At 38.0% G+C, this 18,434-nt stretch overlaps 2 protein-coding genes across 2 annotated transcripts in view; both read right to left on the bottom strand.

The window, feature by feature from the left end:
• Nucleotides 1–124: 124 nt before the first annotated feature.
• On the bottom strand, nucleotides 125–11,365 carry plpp1b (phospholipid phosphatase 1b). The gene is made up of 6 exons (XM_079897637.1): nucleotides 10,981–11,365; nucleotides 8,027–8,178; nucleotides 7,459–7,730; nucleotides 7,296–7,353; nucleotides 3,536–3,712; nucleotides 125–2,185 (listed from the first exon to the last, which is right to left on the bottom strand). Exons 1-6 carry the CDS (start codon nucleotides 11,087–11,089, stop codon nucleotides 2,066–2,068), a joined length of 888 nt encoding a protein of 295 aa, XP_079753763.1. The 5' UTR covers nucleotides 11,090–11,365; the 3' UTR covers nucleotides 125–2,065.
• A 909-nt stretch (nucleotides 11,366–12,274) lies between these two features.
• Nucleotides 12,275–18,434, bottom strand: part of spinb (spindlin b) — an 11,349-nt gene continuing 5,189 nt past the window's right edge. Inside the window, exon 5 of the mRNA XM_079896820.1 lies at nucleotides 12,275–12,820. Coding sequence (XP_079752946.1) covers nucleotides 12,627–12,820 — 194 coding nt within the window. The 3' untranslated portion in view covers nucleotides 12,275–12,626. The remainder of the gene's footprint in view (nucleotides 12,821–18,434) is intronic.

Below are 18,434 nucleotides of genomic sequence, written 5' to 3'. Positions count from 1 at the left end.
TTCACATTCATTTACATGTGCATTATGAATTACACACAAACCTTCAATGCATGGATTATTTGGGTGCATGCATGCATGTATATGTAGGCACTGATGCAGTGAGGACAAAATGATTAGGAAGATTAGTGTCAATAACTACACCACAGTTGGTCTAGCTGAGCTTTAATTGTAAAAAAAATCGTTTACAGTTTCCCTGTACCATGTTTCACTGGTTCTCAATAGCACGATCACCAATGAATTAAAAGGTAAACAGCAAAAAGGAAATATGTTTATGCATGACATGAGTTACAAATAGTGCTAATTAAACAAAAAAAGGCAAAAATAGTTATACAAGTGCTTTGAAATTTACAGCGTATAAAAATGAACAACAATAACAATAAAAATGAATAGCCTAAAATATACGCACAATAGAATTCAATGCCATAGACTCTTTGGTTGTTCTCATTTGGCCCATATACATCCTTTACTTGTTCCTATGACAATTTGACACAAAAAGCTTCATCAGACAGGCCCGTTCACACTAAGGATGATTACTATAGTTTTGACAATTATTCTAAATGTAAAAGAATAGTGAGTCCACAGCACAACTACACAGAGGAACATATATGGTCGGAATCACTTTCACATTTTTTCCAGCTGTTGACCGATAAAAACACTGACGGCCAATCAGAATCCATCCTGCTTTAAAGAGTTTGAGAATTTAAAGTGACAGACGCTCTTATAATAAACAATGACATGGTGTGAACACAGATAGTTATCATTATTGGTGTGAACAGGCCTTAAACCACAGAAATAATAAAGTGTCTGTGTGCAATGCAAAACATGAAGAAATATAACACTGCTTGCATAATTGCACTACTATTATAATCAGATGGAAATGTTGGTTCGGAACGTTTGAAGGATCGGGATGCAAAGGCTCAGATCTGAGAGGGTTAAAAAGGGCGTGTCGTTCTGAAATCAGGAGGGAATACAGCAAACTGGATTCTGGGTCGTCTGACTTAAATATTCACTGGTCAGAGTTTGACATTTTCTTAACTTTTAGTGGCATGACAGGAGTGATTTCTTCATGTTGTTATGCCGTACCGTTCCCAATGCTCTCTGACGCTACATCAACTAAAGTAGGAACCTGTAGCTGAACATACACTCTTAAAAATAAAGGTGGTTTATCGGCATCGATGGTTCCATGAAGAAGCTTTAACATCCATGGAAACTTTCCATTATACAAAAGATCTTTAGATTCTTAAAGTCCCCCTGTGGTGAAAATCCAGCTTTTAATGTTGTTTATATGTGTATGTGGTGTTTTTAATATGCTTTAAGACAAAGCATGTGTAAGTTCATAAGTCGACAGCATTGCTGAGTATTTCCTCCTTAAAACTGCAGTGAACCAAAGACAGTCTCAAAAACACGCTTTGAAATCGCTGGTGTTTCTGACGTCACAAACTACCTTGTAACCAATCAGATCAACGTGTGATCGTCAACCAGTGGATCTCTGAGCTGAGGGAGTGAGTGGAGGCGGGGCTCATTTGCATATTCATAGAGCCGTGCATACTAAATGAAGCAAGGGTGTCGAGTTACATTAAAGATATTTTAAGGCATGAAGATTTTTTTTCTAGGAAAAAACATTTAAATATGTAAATTTGGTGATCAAAGATGAGTTTTAAGGGATAAAATGATTGACTTTAAATGTTCTTCACCCCATAAAAAAAATGAAGAAATGTTTACTGAAAGGTTCTTTGGGGAACCAAAAAATGTTCTTCTATTCGAAACCCTTCCCTTTGGAACCTTTATTTTTAAGAGTGTATGAATAATGTGGTCAAATCCACAATGTCTGTAAGGAAAGAGTCACGTTACACTGTCACAGTTCAATAACTGTGGAGCGCAGTATGAATATTGTTGCACTTATATTGTACAGTCTGTGCTCACTGTCTCCACTGTTGGTTCCTGCATTATGAAAAGTGACAAACCCTGTAGTTTTATACAAGTGATTCAATTTCGGTGGAATGTTTGTGGAAAAGATCTGAATGTTACTGTAAAAACTCCTTCCGTTCACGGCAGTGGTTTAGTCTCACTTCGTGCTGCCGTAATGATTTGAGGAATCTGACGTTTCCCGAAGGCTCGTGTGGGAAATCTCCTCGTCTTTATCTGACACACACTTAGCGGTGAAGAGATCCGACACAAAGAACACCTGTGTTGTGAAGGTGAAAAATGATTAAACTGCACGTCTGTGCTGGTTTTATATTCTTTATAGGGATAGTTCACCCAAAAATTAAAATTAGCCCATGATTTACTCTCCCTCAAGTCATCCTATGTGTATATGACATTCTTCTTTCAGACGAACACAGAGTTATATTAAAAAATGTCCTGGCTCTTCCAAGCTTTATAATGGCAGTGAATGGCTGTTTTTGTTTTGAAGTCCATAAAAGTGCATCTGTCCATCATAAAAGTGCATCTAAACATCATAAAAGTGCATCTGTCCATCATAAAAGTGCATCTAAACATCATAAAAGTGCATCTGTCCATCATAAAAGTCCATCTATCCATCATAAAAGTGCATCTGTCCATCATAAAAGTGCATCTGTCCATCATAAAAGTGCATCTATCATCATAAAAGTGCATCTGTCCATCATAAAAGTGCATCTATCCATCATAAAAGTCCATCTATCCATCATAAAAGTGCATCTGTCCATCATAAAAGTGCATCTAAACATCATAAAAGTGCATCTGTCCATCATAAAAGTCCATCTATCCATCATAAAAGTGCATCTGTCCATCATAAAAGTGCATCTAAACATGATAAAAGTGCATCTGTCCATCATAAAAGTGCATCTGTCCATCATAAAAGTGCATCTAAACATGATAAAAGTGCATCTATCCATCATAAAAGAGCATCTGTCCATCATAAAAGTGCATCTATCCACCATAAAAGTGCATCTATCCATCATAAAAGTGCATCTAAACATGATAGAAGTGCATCTATTCATCATAAAAGTGCATCTAAACATGATAAAAGTGCATCTATCATCATAAAAGTGCATCTGTCCATCATTAAAAGTGCATCTATCATCATAAAAGTGCATCTATCATCATAAAAGTGCATCTATCATCATAAAAGTGCATCTATCCATCATAAAAGTGCATCTATCCATCATAAAAGTGCATCTGTCCATCATAAAAGTGCATCTATCCATCATAAAAGTGCATCTATCTATTACAAAAGTGCATCTATCCATCATAAAAGGGGTTAATAAAGGCCTTCTGAAGCGATGCATTACTGTAAGAAAAATATCCATATTTAAAGTATATTTATAAAGTAAAATAACTAGCTTCTGGCCAAACGAAGATATCATGCACTTTTATGGACTTCAAAACAGAAACAGCCATTCACTGCCATTATAAAGCTTGGAAGAGCCAGGACATTTGTTAATATAACTCTGATTGTGTTCGTCTGACAGAAGAATGTCATAGGATGAGTTGAGGGAGAGTAAATCATGGGCTGATTAATGGCCGTACGGCACGCGTTCATGAAATCACTTACAGTGAACAGCGCCACGACGGCTCCCTGTACAAGTCCGGTGAGAACGTCACTCCAGTGGTGTTTATAATCCGAGACGCGGGAGAGACCCACATACACAGAGGCGGCGATGAACGAGACCTGGAGAGTCGGCCGCACCAGTCGAGCCCATCTAACCCTCAGTCTGGACTGCAGATACAGCTTCACAGAGGAAAACAGACTGTTTATTAGCATAAATAAATTAAAAAATCTATATATATATATAAATATTTGTCACTTAAGGCAATACTACAAACTAATAGATATTACCATACTACCCCAGATGAGTAATCACTGTACATCAAGAAAATTGTTTTGTATTACAAGTTTTCTGAAGTGTTATGTTTGAATATGCAAATGAGGCATTATCTAAACAAGTTTATATCTCACATTTCTGACTTTTTTCTCGCAATTGCAAGTTTATATCTCGCAATTCTGACTTTTTTCTCACAATTGCAAGTTTATATCTCGCAATTCTGACTTTTTTCTCGCAAATGCAAGTTTATATCTCGCAATTCTGACTTTTTTCTCGCAATTGCAAGTTTATATCTCACATTTCTGACTTTTTTACTCACAATTGCGAGTTTATATCTCGCAATTCTGACTTTTTTTCACGCAAATGCAAGTTTATATCTCGCAATTCTGACTTTTTTCACGCAAATGCAAGTTTATATCTCACAATTCTGACTTTTTTTCTCGCAAATGCAAGTTTATATCTCGCAATTCTGACTTTTTTTCACGCAAATGCAAGTTTATATCTCGCAATTCTGACTTTTTTTCACGCAAATGCAAGTTTATATCTCACAATTCTGACTTTTTTTCTCGCAAATGCAAGTTTATATCTCGCAATTCTGACTTTTTTTTCTCGCAAATGCAAGTTTATATCTCACAATTCTGACTTTTTTTCTCGCAAATGCAAGTTTATATCTCACAATTCTGACTTTTTTTCACGCAAATGCAAGTTTATATCTCGCAATTCTGACTTTTTTCTTGCAATTGCGAGTTTATATCTCACAATTCTGACTTTTTTCTTGCAATTGCAAGTTTATATCTCGCAATTCTGACTTTTTTCTTGCAATTGCAAGTTTATATCTCACATTTCTGACTTTTTTTCTCACAATTGCGAGTTTATATCTCGCAATTCTGACTTTTTTCTTGCAATTGCAAGTTTATATCTCGCAATTCTGACTTTTTTCTTGCAATTGCAAGTTTATATCTCACATTTCTGACTTTTTTTCACGCAAATGCAAGTTTATATCTCGCAATTCTGACTTTTTTCTTGCAATTGCAAGTTTATATCTCGCAATTCTGACTTTTTTCTTGCAATTGCAAGTTTATATCTCACAATTCTGACTTTTTTACTCACAATTGCAAGTTTATATCTCGCAATTCTGACTTTTCACGCAAATGCAAGTTTATATCTCGCAATTCTGACTTTTTTTCACGCAAATGCAAGTTTATATCTCACAATTCTGACTTTTTTTCTCGCAAATGCAAGTTTATATCTCGCAATTCTGACTTTTTTTCACGCAAATGCAAGTTTATATCTCACAATTCTGACTTTTTTTCACGCAAATGCAAGTTTATATCTCACAATTCTGACTTTTTTTCACGCAAATGCAAGTTTATATCTCACAATTCTGACTTTTTTTCTCGCAAATGCAAGTTTATATCTCGCAATTCTGACTTTTTTTCTCGCAAATGCAAGTTTATATCTCACAATTCTGACTTTTTTTCTCGCAAATGCAAGTTTATATCTCGCAATTCTGACTTTTTTCCTCGCAATTGCAAGTTTATATCTCACATTTCTGACTTTTTTTCTCACAATTGCGAGTTTATATCTCACAATTCTGACTTTTTTTCTCGCAAATGCAAGTTTATATCTCGCAATTCTGACTTTTTTTCACGCAAATGCAAGTTTATATCTCACAATTCTGACTTTTTTTCTCGCAAATGCAAGTTTATATCTCACATTTCTGACTTTTTTCTCGCAATTGCAAGTTTATATCTCGCAATTCTGACTTTTTTCTCGCAATTGCAAGTTTATATCTCACAATTCTGACTTTTTTCTCGCAATTGCAAGTTTATATCTCACAATTCTGACTTTTTTCCTCGCAATTGCAAGTTTATATCTCGCAATTCTGACTTTTTTCTTGCAATTGCAAGTTTATATCTCACATTTCTGACTTTTTTCTCACAATTGCAAGTTTATATCTCGCAATTCTGACTTTTTTCTCGCAAATGCAAGTTTATATCTCGCAATTCTGACTTTTTTTCTCACAATTGCGAGTTTATATCTCACAATTCTGACTTTTTTTCACGCAAATGCAAGTTTATATCTCGCAATTCTGACTTTTTTCCTCGCAATTGCAAGTTTATATCTCACATTTCTGACTTTTTTTCTCACAATTGCGAGTTTATATCTCACAATTCTGACTTTTTTTCTCGCAAATGCAAGTTTATATCTCGCAATTCTGACTTTTTTTCACGCAAATGCAAGTTTATATCTCACAATTCTGACTTTTTTTCTCGCAAATGCAAGTTTATATCTCACATTTCTGACTTTTTTCTCGCAATTGCAAGTTTATATCTCGCAATTCTGACTTTTTTCTCGCAATTGCAAGTTTATATCTCACAATTCTGACTTTTTTCCTCGCAATTGCAAGTTTATATCTCGCAATTCTGACTTTTTTCTCACAATTGCAAGTTTATATCTCACATTTCTGACTTTTTTCTCACAATTGCAAGTTTATATCTCGCAATTCTGACTTTTTTCTCGCAATTGCAAGTTTATATCTCACAATTCTGACTTTTTTCTCGCAATTGCAAGTTTATATCTCGCATTTCTGACTTTTTTCCTCGCAATTGCAAGTTTATATCTCGCAATTCTCACTTTTTTCTCGCAATTGCAAGTTTATATCTCACATTTCTGACTTTTTTCCTCGCAATTGCAAGTTTATTTCTCGCAATTCTCACTTTTTTCTTGCAATTGCAAGTTTATCTCACATTTCTGACTTTTTTCCTCGCAATTGCAAGTTTATATCTCGCAATTCTCACTTTTTTCTTGCAATTGCAAGTTTATATCTCACATTTCTGACTTTTTTCCTCGCAATTGCAAGTTTATATCTCGCAATTCTGACTTTTTTCCTCACAATTGCAAGTTTATATCTCGCAATTCTCACTTTTTTCTTGCAATTGCAAGTTTATATCTCACATTTCTGACTTTTTTCCTCGCAATTGCAAGTTTACATCTCGCAATTCTGACTTTTTTTTCTCGCAATTGCAAGTTTATATCTCGCAATTCTGACTTTTTTCTCGCAATTGCAAGTTTATATCTCGAAATTCTGACTTTATAACACGCAATTGTGAGAAACAAAGTCAGAATTGCAATTACCTTTTGTATGTTTTATTCTGCGGCGGAAACAAGCTTCCATAGAAAATACTGTAAACAGACCAAATTTTTAGGAGTAGAATGTTGTATGTATATCAGGCGAACAATATATGAACAAAGCTTCAGAATATAGATATGAAAAAAACTGTAAAGTTTGGTGTGTGTAAAACTGATGAAGAGATTTCTGACTCAAAATCTGACTGAAATCTACAGACAAGTGTAATGAGAAAGACTTAAATGTGTATTTTGGATGTTTTCTTTTCACTGGTTTAAAAGAAGACATGTTATGGAAGCGTTTGGCCTGTAGTGTCTCACCTTTAATTTGATTTAATATTCTCATAAGAACACACTTACAGCGAGGAACAGCATACAGTACATGGAGAACGATGAGTGACCAGAATAAAAGGAAAGCCTGTAAGTAGAAGATTGTACATCATTATTAGTAAATTGCATTGTTTTATAGCCTAAAAAAGTCCTATTGCACGGGAACATCAGAACTGCTGAGTGTTTCGCTCACCGGCCTTCATTGGTGACGCGTGGATCTCCAGTGCAGGTGAAGTTCTCGATATACCCCGATCTGCAGTCGACGAGGCTCCAGTGCGGTTTGCAGACGGTCAGGAAGTGAGGTCTCAGGCGGCCGATGGTGTATTTGGCGATGTCGGTCAGCGACTGGCTCAGCGCCGCTCCGAACACGAAGGATCCCACGGCCTTGTACACACACACTATATATTCATAACGTAAAGAAGCTCTGGACCTCAGATAGATCGAAAAACACTCGCCGAAGATGATCTGTGTGAAGAGAACAAGCTTGGAATAAACATTAAACTGACTTTATATCTCACAATTCAGACTTCATAACTCGCAATTGCCATCTCTGTAATTATGAGATCTAAACTCACAGTTTCAAGGGGGAAGAAAATCACAATTGTGAGATAAAAAGCCCCAATTTCCTTTTTTATTTTTTAATCTGAGGTGGAAGCAAGCTTCCATACAAATGACTCTAATTGATCATGTTAATTGTTATTGTATGTGAAGTTTATTGATGTGGCAAATGAAGCACTACTGGTTAAGAAAGGCAGGCTTACCAGCAGCAGAGCGAATGGAATCATTATTCCCATCAGTAACTGGTAAGATATGGTGTCTTCTTTAAAAGGGTACTTGATGGTGTCGTCGCTGCAAAAAAAGCCTCTTTTGAACGGCGTGTGCCGAATATTCAAGACCGCGAACGGAAGTCCAGCTGCAAAAGAAGAACGTCTCACATTTACATTTACCTAGCAACACAATAGCAACCACCCAGAACACCCTAGCAACTACCTAGCAATGCCCTAGCAACCACCCAGAATACCCTAGCAACCACCCAGAATACCTTGGAAACCGCCCAGAACACCATAGCAACCGCCTAGCAACCGTGTCGAATTTTGCCACTGCAAGCACCACTCACATTTTCTTCAGGAAATGTACATTCTAGTTTTTGATATTGTTTCACTAGTGTGTGCAGGACACTATAGTTCATCTATGTAAGTGAGGAGAGCAAAATAAAGTAAACTGTGACATATTATACACAAATATTCTTCATACAGTGGCTACCAGTAACATTTATAATATGGTTATATGGTATTATCTAATTGTGTATTTAAATTTAACAGCTGACAGATATTCAACATAATTCATGTGTGAGACAGTCTAACAGAAGGACGGACAAAACCAGTCAAATATCAACTGTGTTCTGCTCATAGTTTATTACCATTCTCTAAACTATAGCGAATGAACTGTGATGATGTGAGAAATGTTGAAGACGTCTGAATAAATGTGTGTTTGACTGTATGTCACCGTTCCAGCGGAAACATAGAAGAAATAATCAAACTAACAGACACACTGTTAAATGTTTCTTCACTGGTGAATTTTATTTTATGTTAGACGTACATGTACACAGTAAAAAACGTTGGGTTATTTTTTAACCCAACCATTGGGTTAGGCATATTGGGTCATTATGTTGGGTTTTTCATTTTCCAAAAATGTTGGGTCATTTTAAACATCGTTGGGTGTTTTTTTTCTAAATATAACAGAGAGTGTTTCAGTGCACATTCACCATTATGCTTGATAATCAAAGGACTTCACATGATTTAAATAAAGCGTTCAACAACAGAGCAAAAATGTTGGGTTATTTTTATTTTATTTTAACCCAACTGTTGGGTTACGCATTTGGGTCATTACGTTGGCTTATTTTCCAAAAATGTTGGGTAATATTAAACATCGTTGGGTAATTTTTCCTTATATATAATTCGAGAGGAGCAGAGTGTTTCAGTGTAGATTCAGCTTGATAATCAAATTACTCCACATGATTTAAATCAAGTGTTCAACAATAGAGGTTCAACAAAGGCTCTGTATTCTGTCTCGCCAGACTATAGACTTATTATTCTAGCATTCGTATACATCCAATCCAGACTGTGGCCATTCACTGTGTTTGTGGTCTCTTGCCCACAAACATTCTATGCATTTCTATTCAAGATCTAATAATGCATATAACATTAAGCTAATAGTGAAGTGGCTGTAAGCGAACAAAAATGTGTTTCCCTAGACCACAAACCCAGTCTCGAGTCGCACGGGAATATCTGTGGCAATAGCCAACAATACATTGTATGGGTCAAAATGATCGATTTTTCTTTTATGTCAAAAATCATTAGGATATTAAGTAAAGATCATGTTCCATGAAGATTTCCTACCGTAAATATATCCAAAAAATATTTTTGTGAGTGGATGCAGAAACATCAAGGACTTCATTTGGACAACTTTAAAGGCGATTTTTTTGCACCCTCAGATTCCAGATTATCAATTGTTGTATCTTGGCCAAATATTGTCATATCATAACAAATCATTCATAAATGGAAAGCTTATTTATTCAGCTTTCAGATGATATATAAATGTCAATAAAAAAAAAAAAAAATTGCATTATGACTGGTTTTGCGGTCCAGGGTCACATATGTTCTAAAACATTTAGCTTATGTTTCCATTATGTTATGAAAACGTTACTTCTAAATGTTCAAAACGTCCAGTTAAAAAAAAACAAAAAACAAAAAACAGTTTTGGTGATGCGAACGTTACATTGTATCATTCTTCAAACATTATGCGAACGTTACTTTTAAATGTTCTCTGAACGTTCTGAAAAAAGTAGTAACATTTAAAAAACGTTAGACGAACGTCCAACTAAAACATTTAAGACAAAAACGTTCCATGAACGATGTATAAATAATATTTTTGTGCTAATGTTTTGAGAATATTATTAAGACCAGATAACTTTGAAAGAACGTTCTACTAACGTTACTGGAAGAACATTTGGTTTCTTTTCCCAGAACGTTAGTTAAAATGTTACTGTGCTTTTACTAAACATGTGTGAATGTAAACGCAACTTATGGTAACACTTTATTTTACAGTGTCCATTTGTTACATACTTACCATAGCAATAACAGTAAATTATGCATCATTACATGCAACTAACCCTCAACCAAACCCTAATCCTGCCCTAACCCTATAGCCTAGTAAATACATGTAGTTAATTATTATTACTCAGCACTTAAATATATAATTACACTGTAACAGTGACTCCTTCAAATAAAGTGTAACCCAACTTATCTGTGAGCACTTACTCTTATCTCACCGCATAAAAGAACTATATCTCTATACAAACTTCTGCACTTTTCTGAGTATAATGAGATTTTGTATTTCATCACATATGTTATTGTAAATGTAATCTGTGGAGGGGCGTATGTATATGTTGAGTATGAATATGCATGTTTGTAACGCTTGTTCACTGATATTCATTGTGCGGAGTTGCAACATTGAAGCGTTTTAGTAGCGTTGCGACATTGTAGCGGTTTCGCGGCTGTGGAACATTGTTACATTCAGCAGATCTATAGGAATCTCAAACAATGCATTAAATAACGCCGATCAAATGAAGAAAATAATCAGCTAAGGCAAATTAAAGAGGCAAACCGAGGCCAGAGGAGTGTGTGTGTGTGTGTGTGTGTGTGTGAACTCTTACCGAGTAGCAGACAGCTGACGTCCACACTAATGCTCCAGAATCCTTTAGTCTCGAACATTCTCAGTTCCGCAAAAACACTGGAGTCTTTGAAGAACTTACAGTTGAACATTTATCTTCATCAGATAAAACAGTGAAAGATGTGCGACGCTATTTAACTTATTAACAGGAGCACATCAGTTAAGCTGTAGATAATGTGATCATCGAGCGAGAGAGAAACACCCGGCGGAGTTTTCCGTTCCTGTCGTTATTAACGAGCGTGAATCTAGTGAGTTTATGGCAGTGTTCCGATGTTTGTCGCCGTTACATCTCCGGTTACTTCATATCGCATGATGATGAGGTCAATCCCTCTATCTGTCAATCATCTACAAGCTCCGCCCACCGCTTCCTCTTCCTCAGTCTCTCACTGAGAAGAGCTTCTGCACTCTCATTCACTTTCATTACACTCAAAATACTGTTTAAAGTATGAAGTGATATATATATATATATATATGTATTTATATAGAGCAATAACATTGTAACGAGTTTGCGGGACAGACTGGACAGTGTTTGTTTGAAATTTGTTACATTCATCAGGTGAGAATCCCCTGCAATAAAATAAAAAAAACATCAGCTACTAAGACAAGTTAAATAGCCAAACAGAGGTCACATACATACGTACGTATTTGAACAGAACACACACTCAGTGTTGTTCTGCAGGACTCTCTCTCTCTCACACACACACACTCAGTGTTGTTCTGCAGGACTCCCTCTCACACACACACACACACACACACACACACACTCAGTGTTGTTCTGCAGGACTCGGACTCACTCACACACAAACACACACACACACACACACACACACACACACACTCAGTGTTGTTCTGCAGGACTCGGACTCACTCACACACACACACACACTCAGTGTTGTTCTGCAGGACTCGGACTCACTCACACACAAACACACACTCAGTGTTGTTCTGCAGGGCTCTCTCACACACAAACACACACTCACACTCAGTGTTGTTCTGCAGGACTCACACACACACACACACACACACACACACTCAGTGTTGTTCTGCAGGACTCGGACTCACTCACACACAAACACACACTCAGTGTTGTTCTGCAGGGCTCTCTCACACACAAACACACACACACACACACTCAGTGTTGTTCTGCAAGACTCACTCTCTCACACACACACACACACACACACACACTGTTGTTCTGCAGGACTCACACACACACACACACCCACAGTGTTGCTCTGCAGGACTCACACACACATTTATTTAATATTTTTTATACTTTATTATATTCAGTATTTAGCTGAACACACTGACAGCAGGAACACAGTGATGTGAAGAGGGGGTGTCAGCACTCGTGTTAATGCCACACGTTTATAATTAATACACAGAACATAAAGACTCTTCAGAATGCATGAAAACTGATGATAAACAATCAAAACAAAGACTTGAACCGGCCATCCGCGACACTGCGAACACAACTCGTGGTATAAAACTAATCTCCAGTGTCTAAAGAACAGGCTTGTTTTATTCCCAAACATTCAGACGGACACAGACATCCGATGCTTGTATATGATGTGCGTTTGTACATGTGAATCCCAGACGGAGCACGTGATGATGATGATGATGATGCGCTCACGATCCGATCATGTCATAGACGTAGATGTGATAGTCATCGTCGAACTTGATGAAGTAAACGGAGGGCTTGGCCTGAACCTGCTGGATGATCGTTCCCATTCTCTGCGTTCCCTCTTTGTTCTGACACTCCACCTGCTTCCCGACCAGCGATTCGCTGACCTCTCCCGGCTCCCGGCTCTCAACCGGATCCTCTGGCGGAGGGAAACACGGAGCAAAGCTTTAATAACCAGCCGAATCATTCATAAACACCCAGTTTCATGACATACGCTTGTAAAAAACATCAAATATGTTACAGTAACTGATACAGTGCATACATTTCATTTAAAAAAAAAAAAAAAAAAAAATTATCCCAGTTCCCGGATCTGACCAGATGAGGTCATCAGGGTCGTGTAGCCCGTAGCTGTAAATGCCCACTCAGGAGGTGTTAAAAAAAGTACTAAAGTGACAGAAATCTCTGGTGTTGATGTGCGTTTGAAAGGAGATCAGTGTTTAATATGACGATATTAAAGTTTTCGTCTGAGATAAAAATAAGGTCAAAAGATTGAAGTCATAAGGGAATCCTTTGGAAGGAAAGATCTACACTCACCTAAAGGATTATTAGGAACACCATACTAATACTGTGTTTGACCCCCTTTCGCCTTCAGAACTGCCTTAATTCTACGTGGCATTGATTCAACAAGGTGCTGAAAGCATTCTTTAGAAATGTTGGCCCATATTGATAGGATAGCATCTTGCAGTTGATGGAGATTTGTGGGATGCACATCCAGGGCACGAAGCTCCCGTTCCACCACATCCCAAAGATGCTCTATTGGGTTGAGATCTGGTGACTGTGGGGGCCATTTTAGTACAGTGAACTCATTGTCATGTTCAAGAAACCAATTTGAAATGATTCGAGCTTTGTGACATGGTGCATTATCCTGCTGGAAGTAGCCATCAGAGGATGGGTACATGGGGGTCATAAAGGGATGGACATGGTCAGAAACAATGCTCAGGCCGTGGCATTTAAACGATGCCCAATTGGCACTAAGGGGCCTAAAGTGTGCCAAGAAAACATCCCCCACACCATTACACCACCACCAGCCTGCACAGTGGTAACAAGGCATGATGGATCCATGTTCTCATTCTGTTTACGCCAAACTCTGACTCTACCATCTGAATGTCTCAACAGAAATCGAGACTCATCAGACCAGGCAACATTTTTCCAGTCTTCAACTGTCCAATTTTGGTGAGCTCGTGCAAATTGTAGCCTCTTTTTCCTATTTGTAGTGGAGATGAGTGGTACCCGGTGGGGTCTTCTGCTGTTGTAGCCCATCCGCCTCAAGGTTGTGCGTGTTGTGGCTTCACAAATGCTTTGCTGCATACCTCGGTTGTAACGAGTGGTTATTTCAGTCAAAGTTGCTCTTCTATCAGCTTGAATCAGTCGGCCCATTCTCCTCTGACCTCTAGCATCAACAAGGCATTTTCGCCCACAGGACTGCCGCATACTGGATGTTTTTCTCTTTTCACACCATTCTTTGTAAACCCTAGAAATGGTTGTGCGTGAAAATCCCAGTAACTGAGCAGATTGTGAAATACTCAGACCGGCCCGTCTGGCACCAACAACCATGCCACGCTCAAAATTGCTTAAATCACCTTTCTTTCCCATTCTGACATTCAGTTTGGAGTTCAGGAGATTGTCTTGACCAGGACCACACCCCTAAATGCATTGAAGCAACTGCCATGTGATTGGTTGATTAGATAATTGCATTAATGAGAAATTGAACAGGTGTTCCTAATACTCCTTTAGGTGAGTGTATAATAATGATTTTTATAAGTTTATTTGAAACCGAATGTCATTTCTGGCAGACATGTCTTAAGTTGGGCTAGAGTTATAAGACGGAGGATAAAGTCTGATGTAAGAGGATGATGAGAGTGCAGAGAGTCGTGAGTCGGCTGAACGCTGCTATCTGAGCCCGTGTCATGAGTGATATGAGCTCTTTACAGTAAAGCACAGGGTTTCAGCTGAAAAACAGACACGGGCTCAGGTTTCATACATTTAGAGGGCGATTTGTATTTAAATGTTTTAAAAGTAAAACTGAATGACTTTAAAGAAGTCTTTAAAATAATAATGCAGACCTTAAACGATAAAAGTGACATTTTTGACTAGTTTATTTTGGGACCAGTGGGTCTCATTCATGAAACATTCGTAAATATGCGAGTGATTTACGCGTAAAGAGACCTTCCCGAAAACTCTTCTCCTGATTCACAAATACTTCGTAAACGTCAGATGTGATAGTGAAATGTGTGTGTGTGTTAATGAATTCCAATCAGTCTTAAATGGGACGCGCGTGCACGCTCATTCTCAATTACCATAAATCCCGCCCCGACGACTATATATGGGCATCATATTATGACACCAAACGAAGGATTTCAACGTGTCTTCTCAAAAGCGAATGAAAAAGAGAAATTTCTCAGATGCAGAAATTGAAATTTTATTATCAGAAGTTCATTCAAAACGCCACATTTTATTTTCAAGCGTACATAGTGGCGTATCAGGTCCTAAAACGAGGAAGCTTGGCAGCAGATCCAGTTAATGGAGTTTCATCTGTTCATCGAACAGTCCCAGAAGTGAAAAGAGTCCCAGCCCCATTGAAAGCAATTCATTATTTGATTAAAGTGTTCACTTTGCAGATGCTATTACTGGCTCTCATAATAAAAGTAAAAAGAAAAACCGTATGTAATTACTAGATATAATATTTTTTCAAAACGCTGTGTAAATATGTACCCGATTAAGGTGAATTAAAATGCAGCCTTATTAATGAGCAAGACGTTCGGATGTTAAACGCACTATTTACGCGTGGCTGGGAGCAGGTGTAGATTTCTTTCCTACCAACTAACATTTGGAAAATACGAGCATTTTAATGAATCCGAAAATTTCCGCCAGAACCACTTTACACACGATCTACACAAAATTCGTTCTGCTCGTGTTTCATGAATGAGACCCAGTGCCTTCTCTGTATGAGTCTCCACAGGGCCGATGGCTCCGGCTACAGACGTGCACTGAAGGGACGGTTGTGATATGGGTATAATCTCAGCAGTGCTATAGGGTGCTGTTTTTAAGATGTTTACTGGATTTTAGTGATTAAACACTGCTGTTATTAACAGTCTGAATGGCTCTTGAGTGAGCTTCTCTGAGCTTGAGAAAACAACTGTTCTGTTGAAGAAAACGGTCAGAGATTTCGTAACGAGAGAGCGGTTACCAGCGCACATGAGGGGATTACTCAACGCCGGGATAGTTCCTCTTTGGCCAAACAGTTAGCCTGGTTAAAACCAGACCATTCTCAGTAGTAACTGAGTTATGGTCTGGCAAAGCTCCATAGACAAATCATTTCCAAAGGGGCGTCACCAACGGACGTCGCTCAATCAGAGCGATCGGCATCTGTAAAGCCATATGCTGCGTCCCAATTCGCCTAAGTTACACTACGCCATAAAAGTATGTACTCTTTTTGTGAAGAAAAGGTATTTACTTTTGAATGTGTAAGCTTTGGGACACACTACTTCGTCATCTTTATCGGACGGATCTGTCGTGTGCATCCTGTCACTTAAACTGCCCTGTCAATCATCGTGTCACAGTTAAAATCCTCTATTAAATCTCATTTAATTTCCTACCGTTTCGTAGAGAAATGTAGTCGCACGTTCATCTGCCAGTGGGTCTTTCATGGAGACTGTCCTCATGTGTTTGCAATTTGAATATAATAATGCATTTAAAAGTTGAACGGACGTCGCTCAAATGCCTTTGGGCGCAATTGGATAGACCTCAAACCAATCAGAGCGATCGTCATCGTGTAAAGCCCGCCTCAGCGTTTCTGATTGGTGCCGCGATTTCTCGGCCATGGAAATGGGCTTGAATGAGCTCTTTGCCAGACTACTTGCAGAGCAAATCTGAATTTGCCGGAAGTTGTCTGGGTTTTCCCAGGCTACCAAACAGTGGCTCAACCTCAAGTTTATCAAGCGGCGAGAATACTTTTTGTGCGCAAAAATAACAACCTTATTCAACTCTTCATTTTCTTCTGTGTGTTTCTCTGAGTGAGTTCACGGAGTGTATCAGCGCAGCGTCAGAACGGAGGCTCGCTATTGGCCAGCATCACACGCATCACACACACTAGGGCTGCGTATTGACACAAATTTCACAATTCGATTCGATTTCGATTCACAAGCTTGCAATTCGATTCGATTTTGATTACGATTCAATTCAATATTGATTATTTTGGATATCAGGTACAATACATGGCAAATTTTCTCAAGGAAAACAAATCTCTTCACTGTTATACTATGGGATAGAGTTGAGCCGGAGTTGAGTCGGCTGAAACGAGTATCCAGTACGGATAAAGCACTTTTGCCGAGTACGAGTATTATACGAGTAATACGAATCAATATCTGTGCTCGGATTGAATAAAAATATTTTCCGTTAACGTTTAGGGTTTCTTCAGCTTCAGGTTTGTTTTTTACTTCGGTTTGTAGTACTTACTTATTAACCAGTAGAGTTCTGGTAAACGTGGGGTCTAACCAGTTCTGGTGAGTGTCTGACACTTTCTTGCTGTGTTTCATAAAAAAATAAAGGAAGTAGTGGTATAAAACTATATTACAAAGTAATTAGCTACACACACTCTCTCTCTCTCTGCCGGTCATCGGAGTTTTATTTTTTTTTTTTTTTTACCGTCAGCTGGCTCTAACCAGTTTTGGTGAGAGTGTCTGACACTTTCTTGCTGTATTTTATTAAAAAAATAAAGGTAGTTGTTAGGGATGAGCGAGTACAGCATTATCTGTATCTGTAAAAATATAAATCTGTATCTATATATATAAAACAATTTCTGATCAACCCATATCAATTGCATGCTTAAAGGGACAATGTGTAGCTTTTTAGGTATTTTATTATCTAAAATCAATATTTTTAATCATAAATATGTCCTCAATGGTGTACAAATACCTATGCCAATGATCTGACTTATCCTCGTAAACGAAGAATTTATTATCTTTATATACATGGGACGGGTAGGTCCACGGAGGCTTCCATGTAGTTCCGCCATCTTGAAAAACTATAATAGCAGAGAGGGACAAAAAGTACTAGGCCAACGCGTTTCCACAACGAGTTTTCGTTCAGAGCCAGCGTCACGTGACTGAAGCCAGCAGAAGCGGAGGAGCAGAGCAGAGAGAGGCGCTTGTCACTGCCCCGGCAAGTTTAAAAGGCTGCACTGCACGGTTATTTATACACCGTTCATTCATACATACGCTGAGTCACAGGATAAGGAGTCCTCGTCGTCGAAAAAATCCAAAATAGACCGTAAATGGAAACGTGACCGGAGATTACAAAAAACAAGGGTTAATGTCGGGATAGCTAATGCAGGAGAAAGCTTTCAAAAGAGACGCTGAAGTTGCCTGCTTTCTTCTCGACAGGTAAGTCAATGTTACGGTCTTAATTACAAGCTTTTCATTGCTTGGTTATGAACTTTATTAGTTTATAGACAGTATAACATTTATAGTTAAAAGTTAAACAGGCTCTTTGATGAATAGCAGATATTGAGTAAAGTAGAGAAGGTCCTAAAAACAAGGTTGTAAGTTTTGTTTGTTCAAAACTAACATTCGTTTGTTCGTTGTGTCAAGTTGCAGTTTGTTTGAAATAACAAACCAGTTCACCCGAAGGAAAACTCGTTGAAGTGCTATTAGAAGCTTAGCTTTTTGGTACATAACGGCTACCGTAGATGCAACACGCATTTTAAAAAGCGAGGAGCTGTAGAGCACTATTCATTTGAATGCAAAATATAATTT

Source organism: Squalius cephalus (assembly GCF_949319135.1).
Source record: "Squalius cephalus genome assembly, chromosome: 16".
NCBI lineage: Eukaryota > Metazoa > Chordata > Actinopteri > Cypriniformes > Leuciscidae > Squalius > Squalius cephalus.
Note: the sequence above shows the minus strand (reverse complement) of the source record. Positions and strands in the feature narration are given on the sequence as shown.

What these genes read in the sequence shown, in the direction of transcription:
- plpp1b (XM_079897637.1), bottom strand. Translation starts at nt 11,089, where the DNA reads ATGTTCAACTGTAAGTTCTTCAAAGACTCCAGTGTTTTTGCGGAACTG. An exon ending in ACTGTATGCTGTTCCTCGCT is followed by an intron (nt 3,713 to 7,295) that starts GTAAGTGTGTTC and finishes TCCTCTGTGAAG; the next exon opens with CTGTATCTGCAGTCCAGACT. An exon ending in CCGTCGTGGCGCTGTTCACT is followed by an intron (nt 2,186 to 3,535) that starts GTAAGTGATTTC and finishes TTCACAACACAG; the next exon opens with GTGTTCTTTGTGTCGGATCT.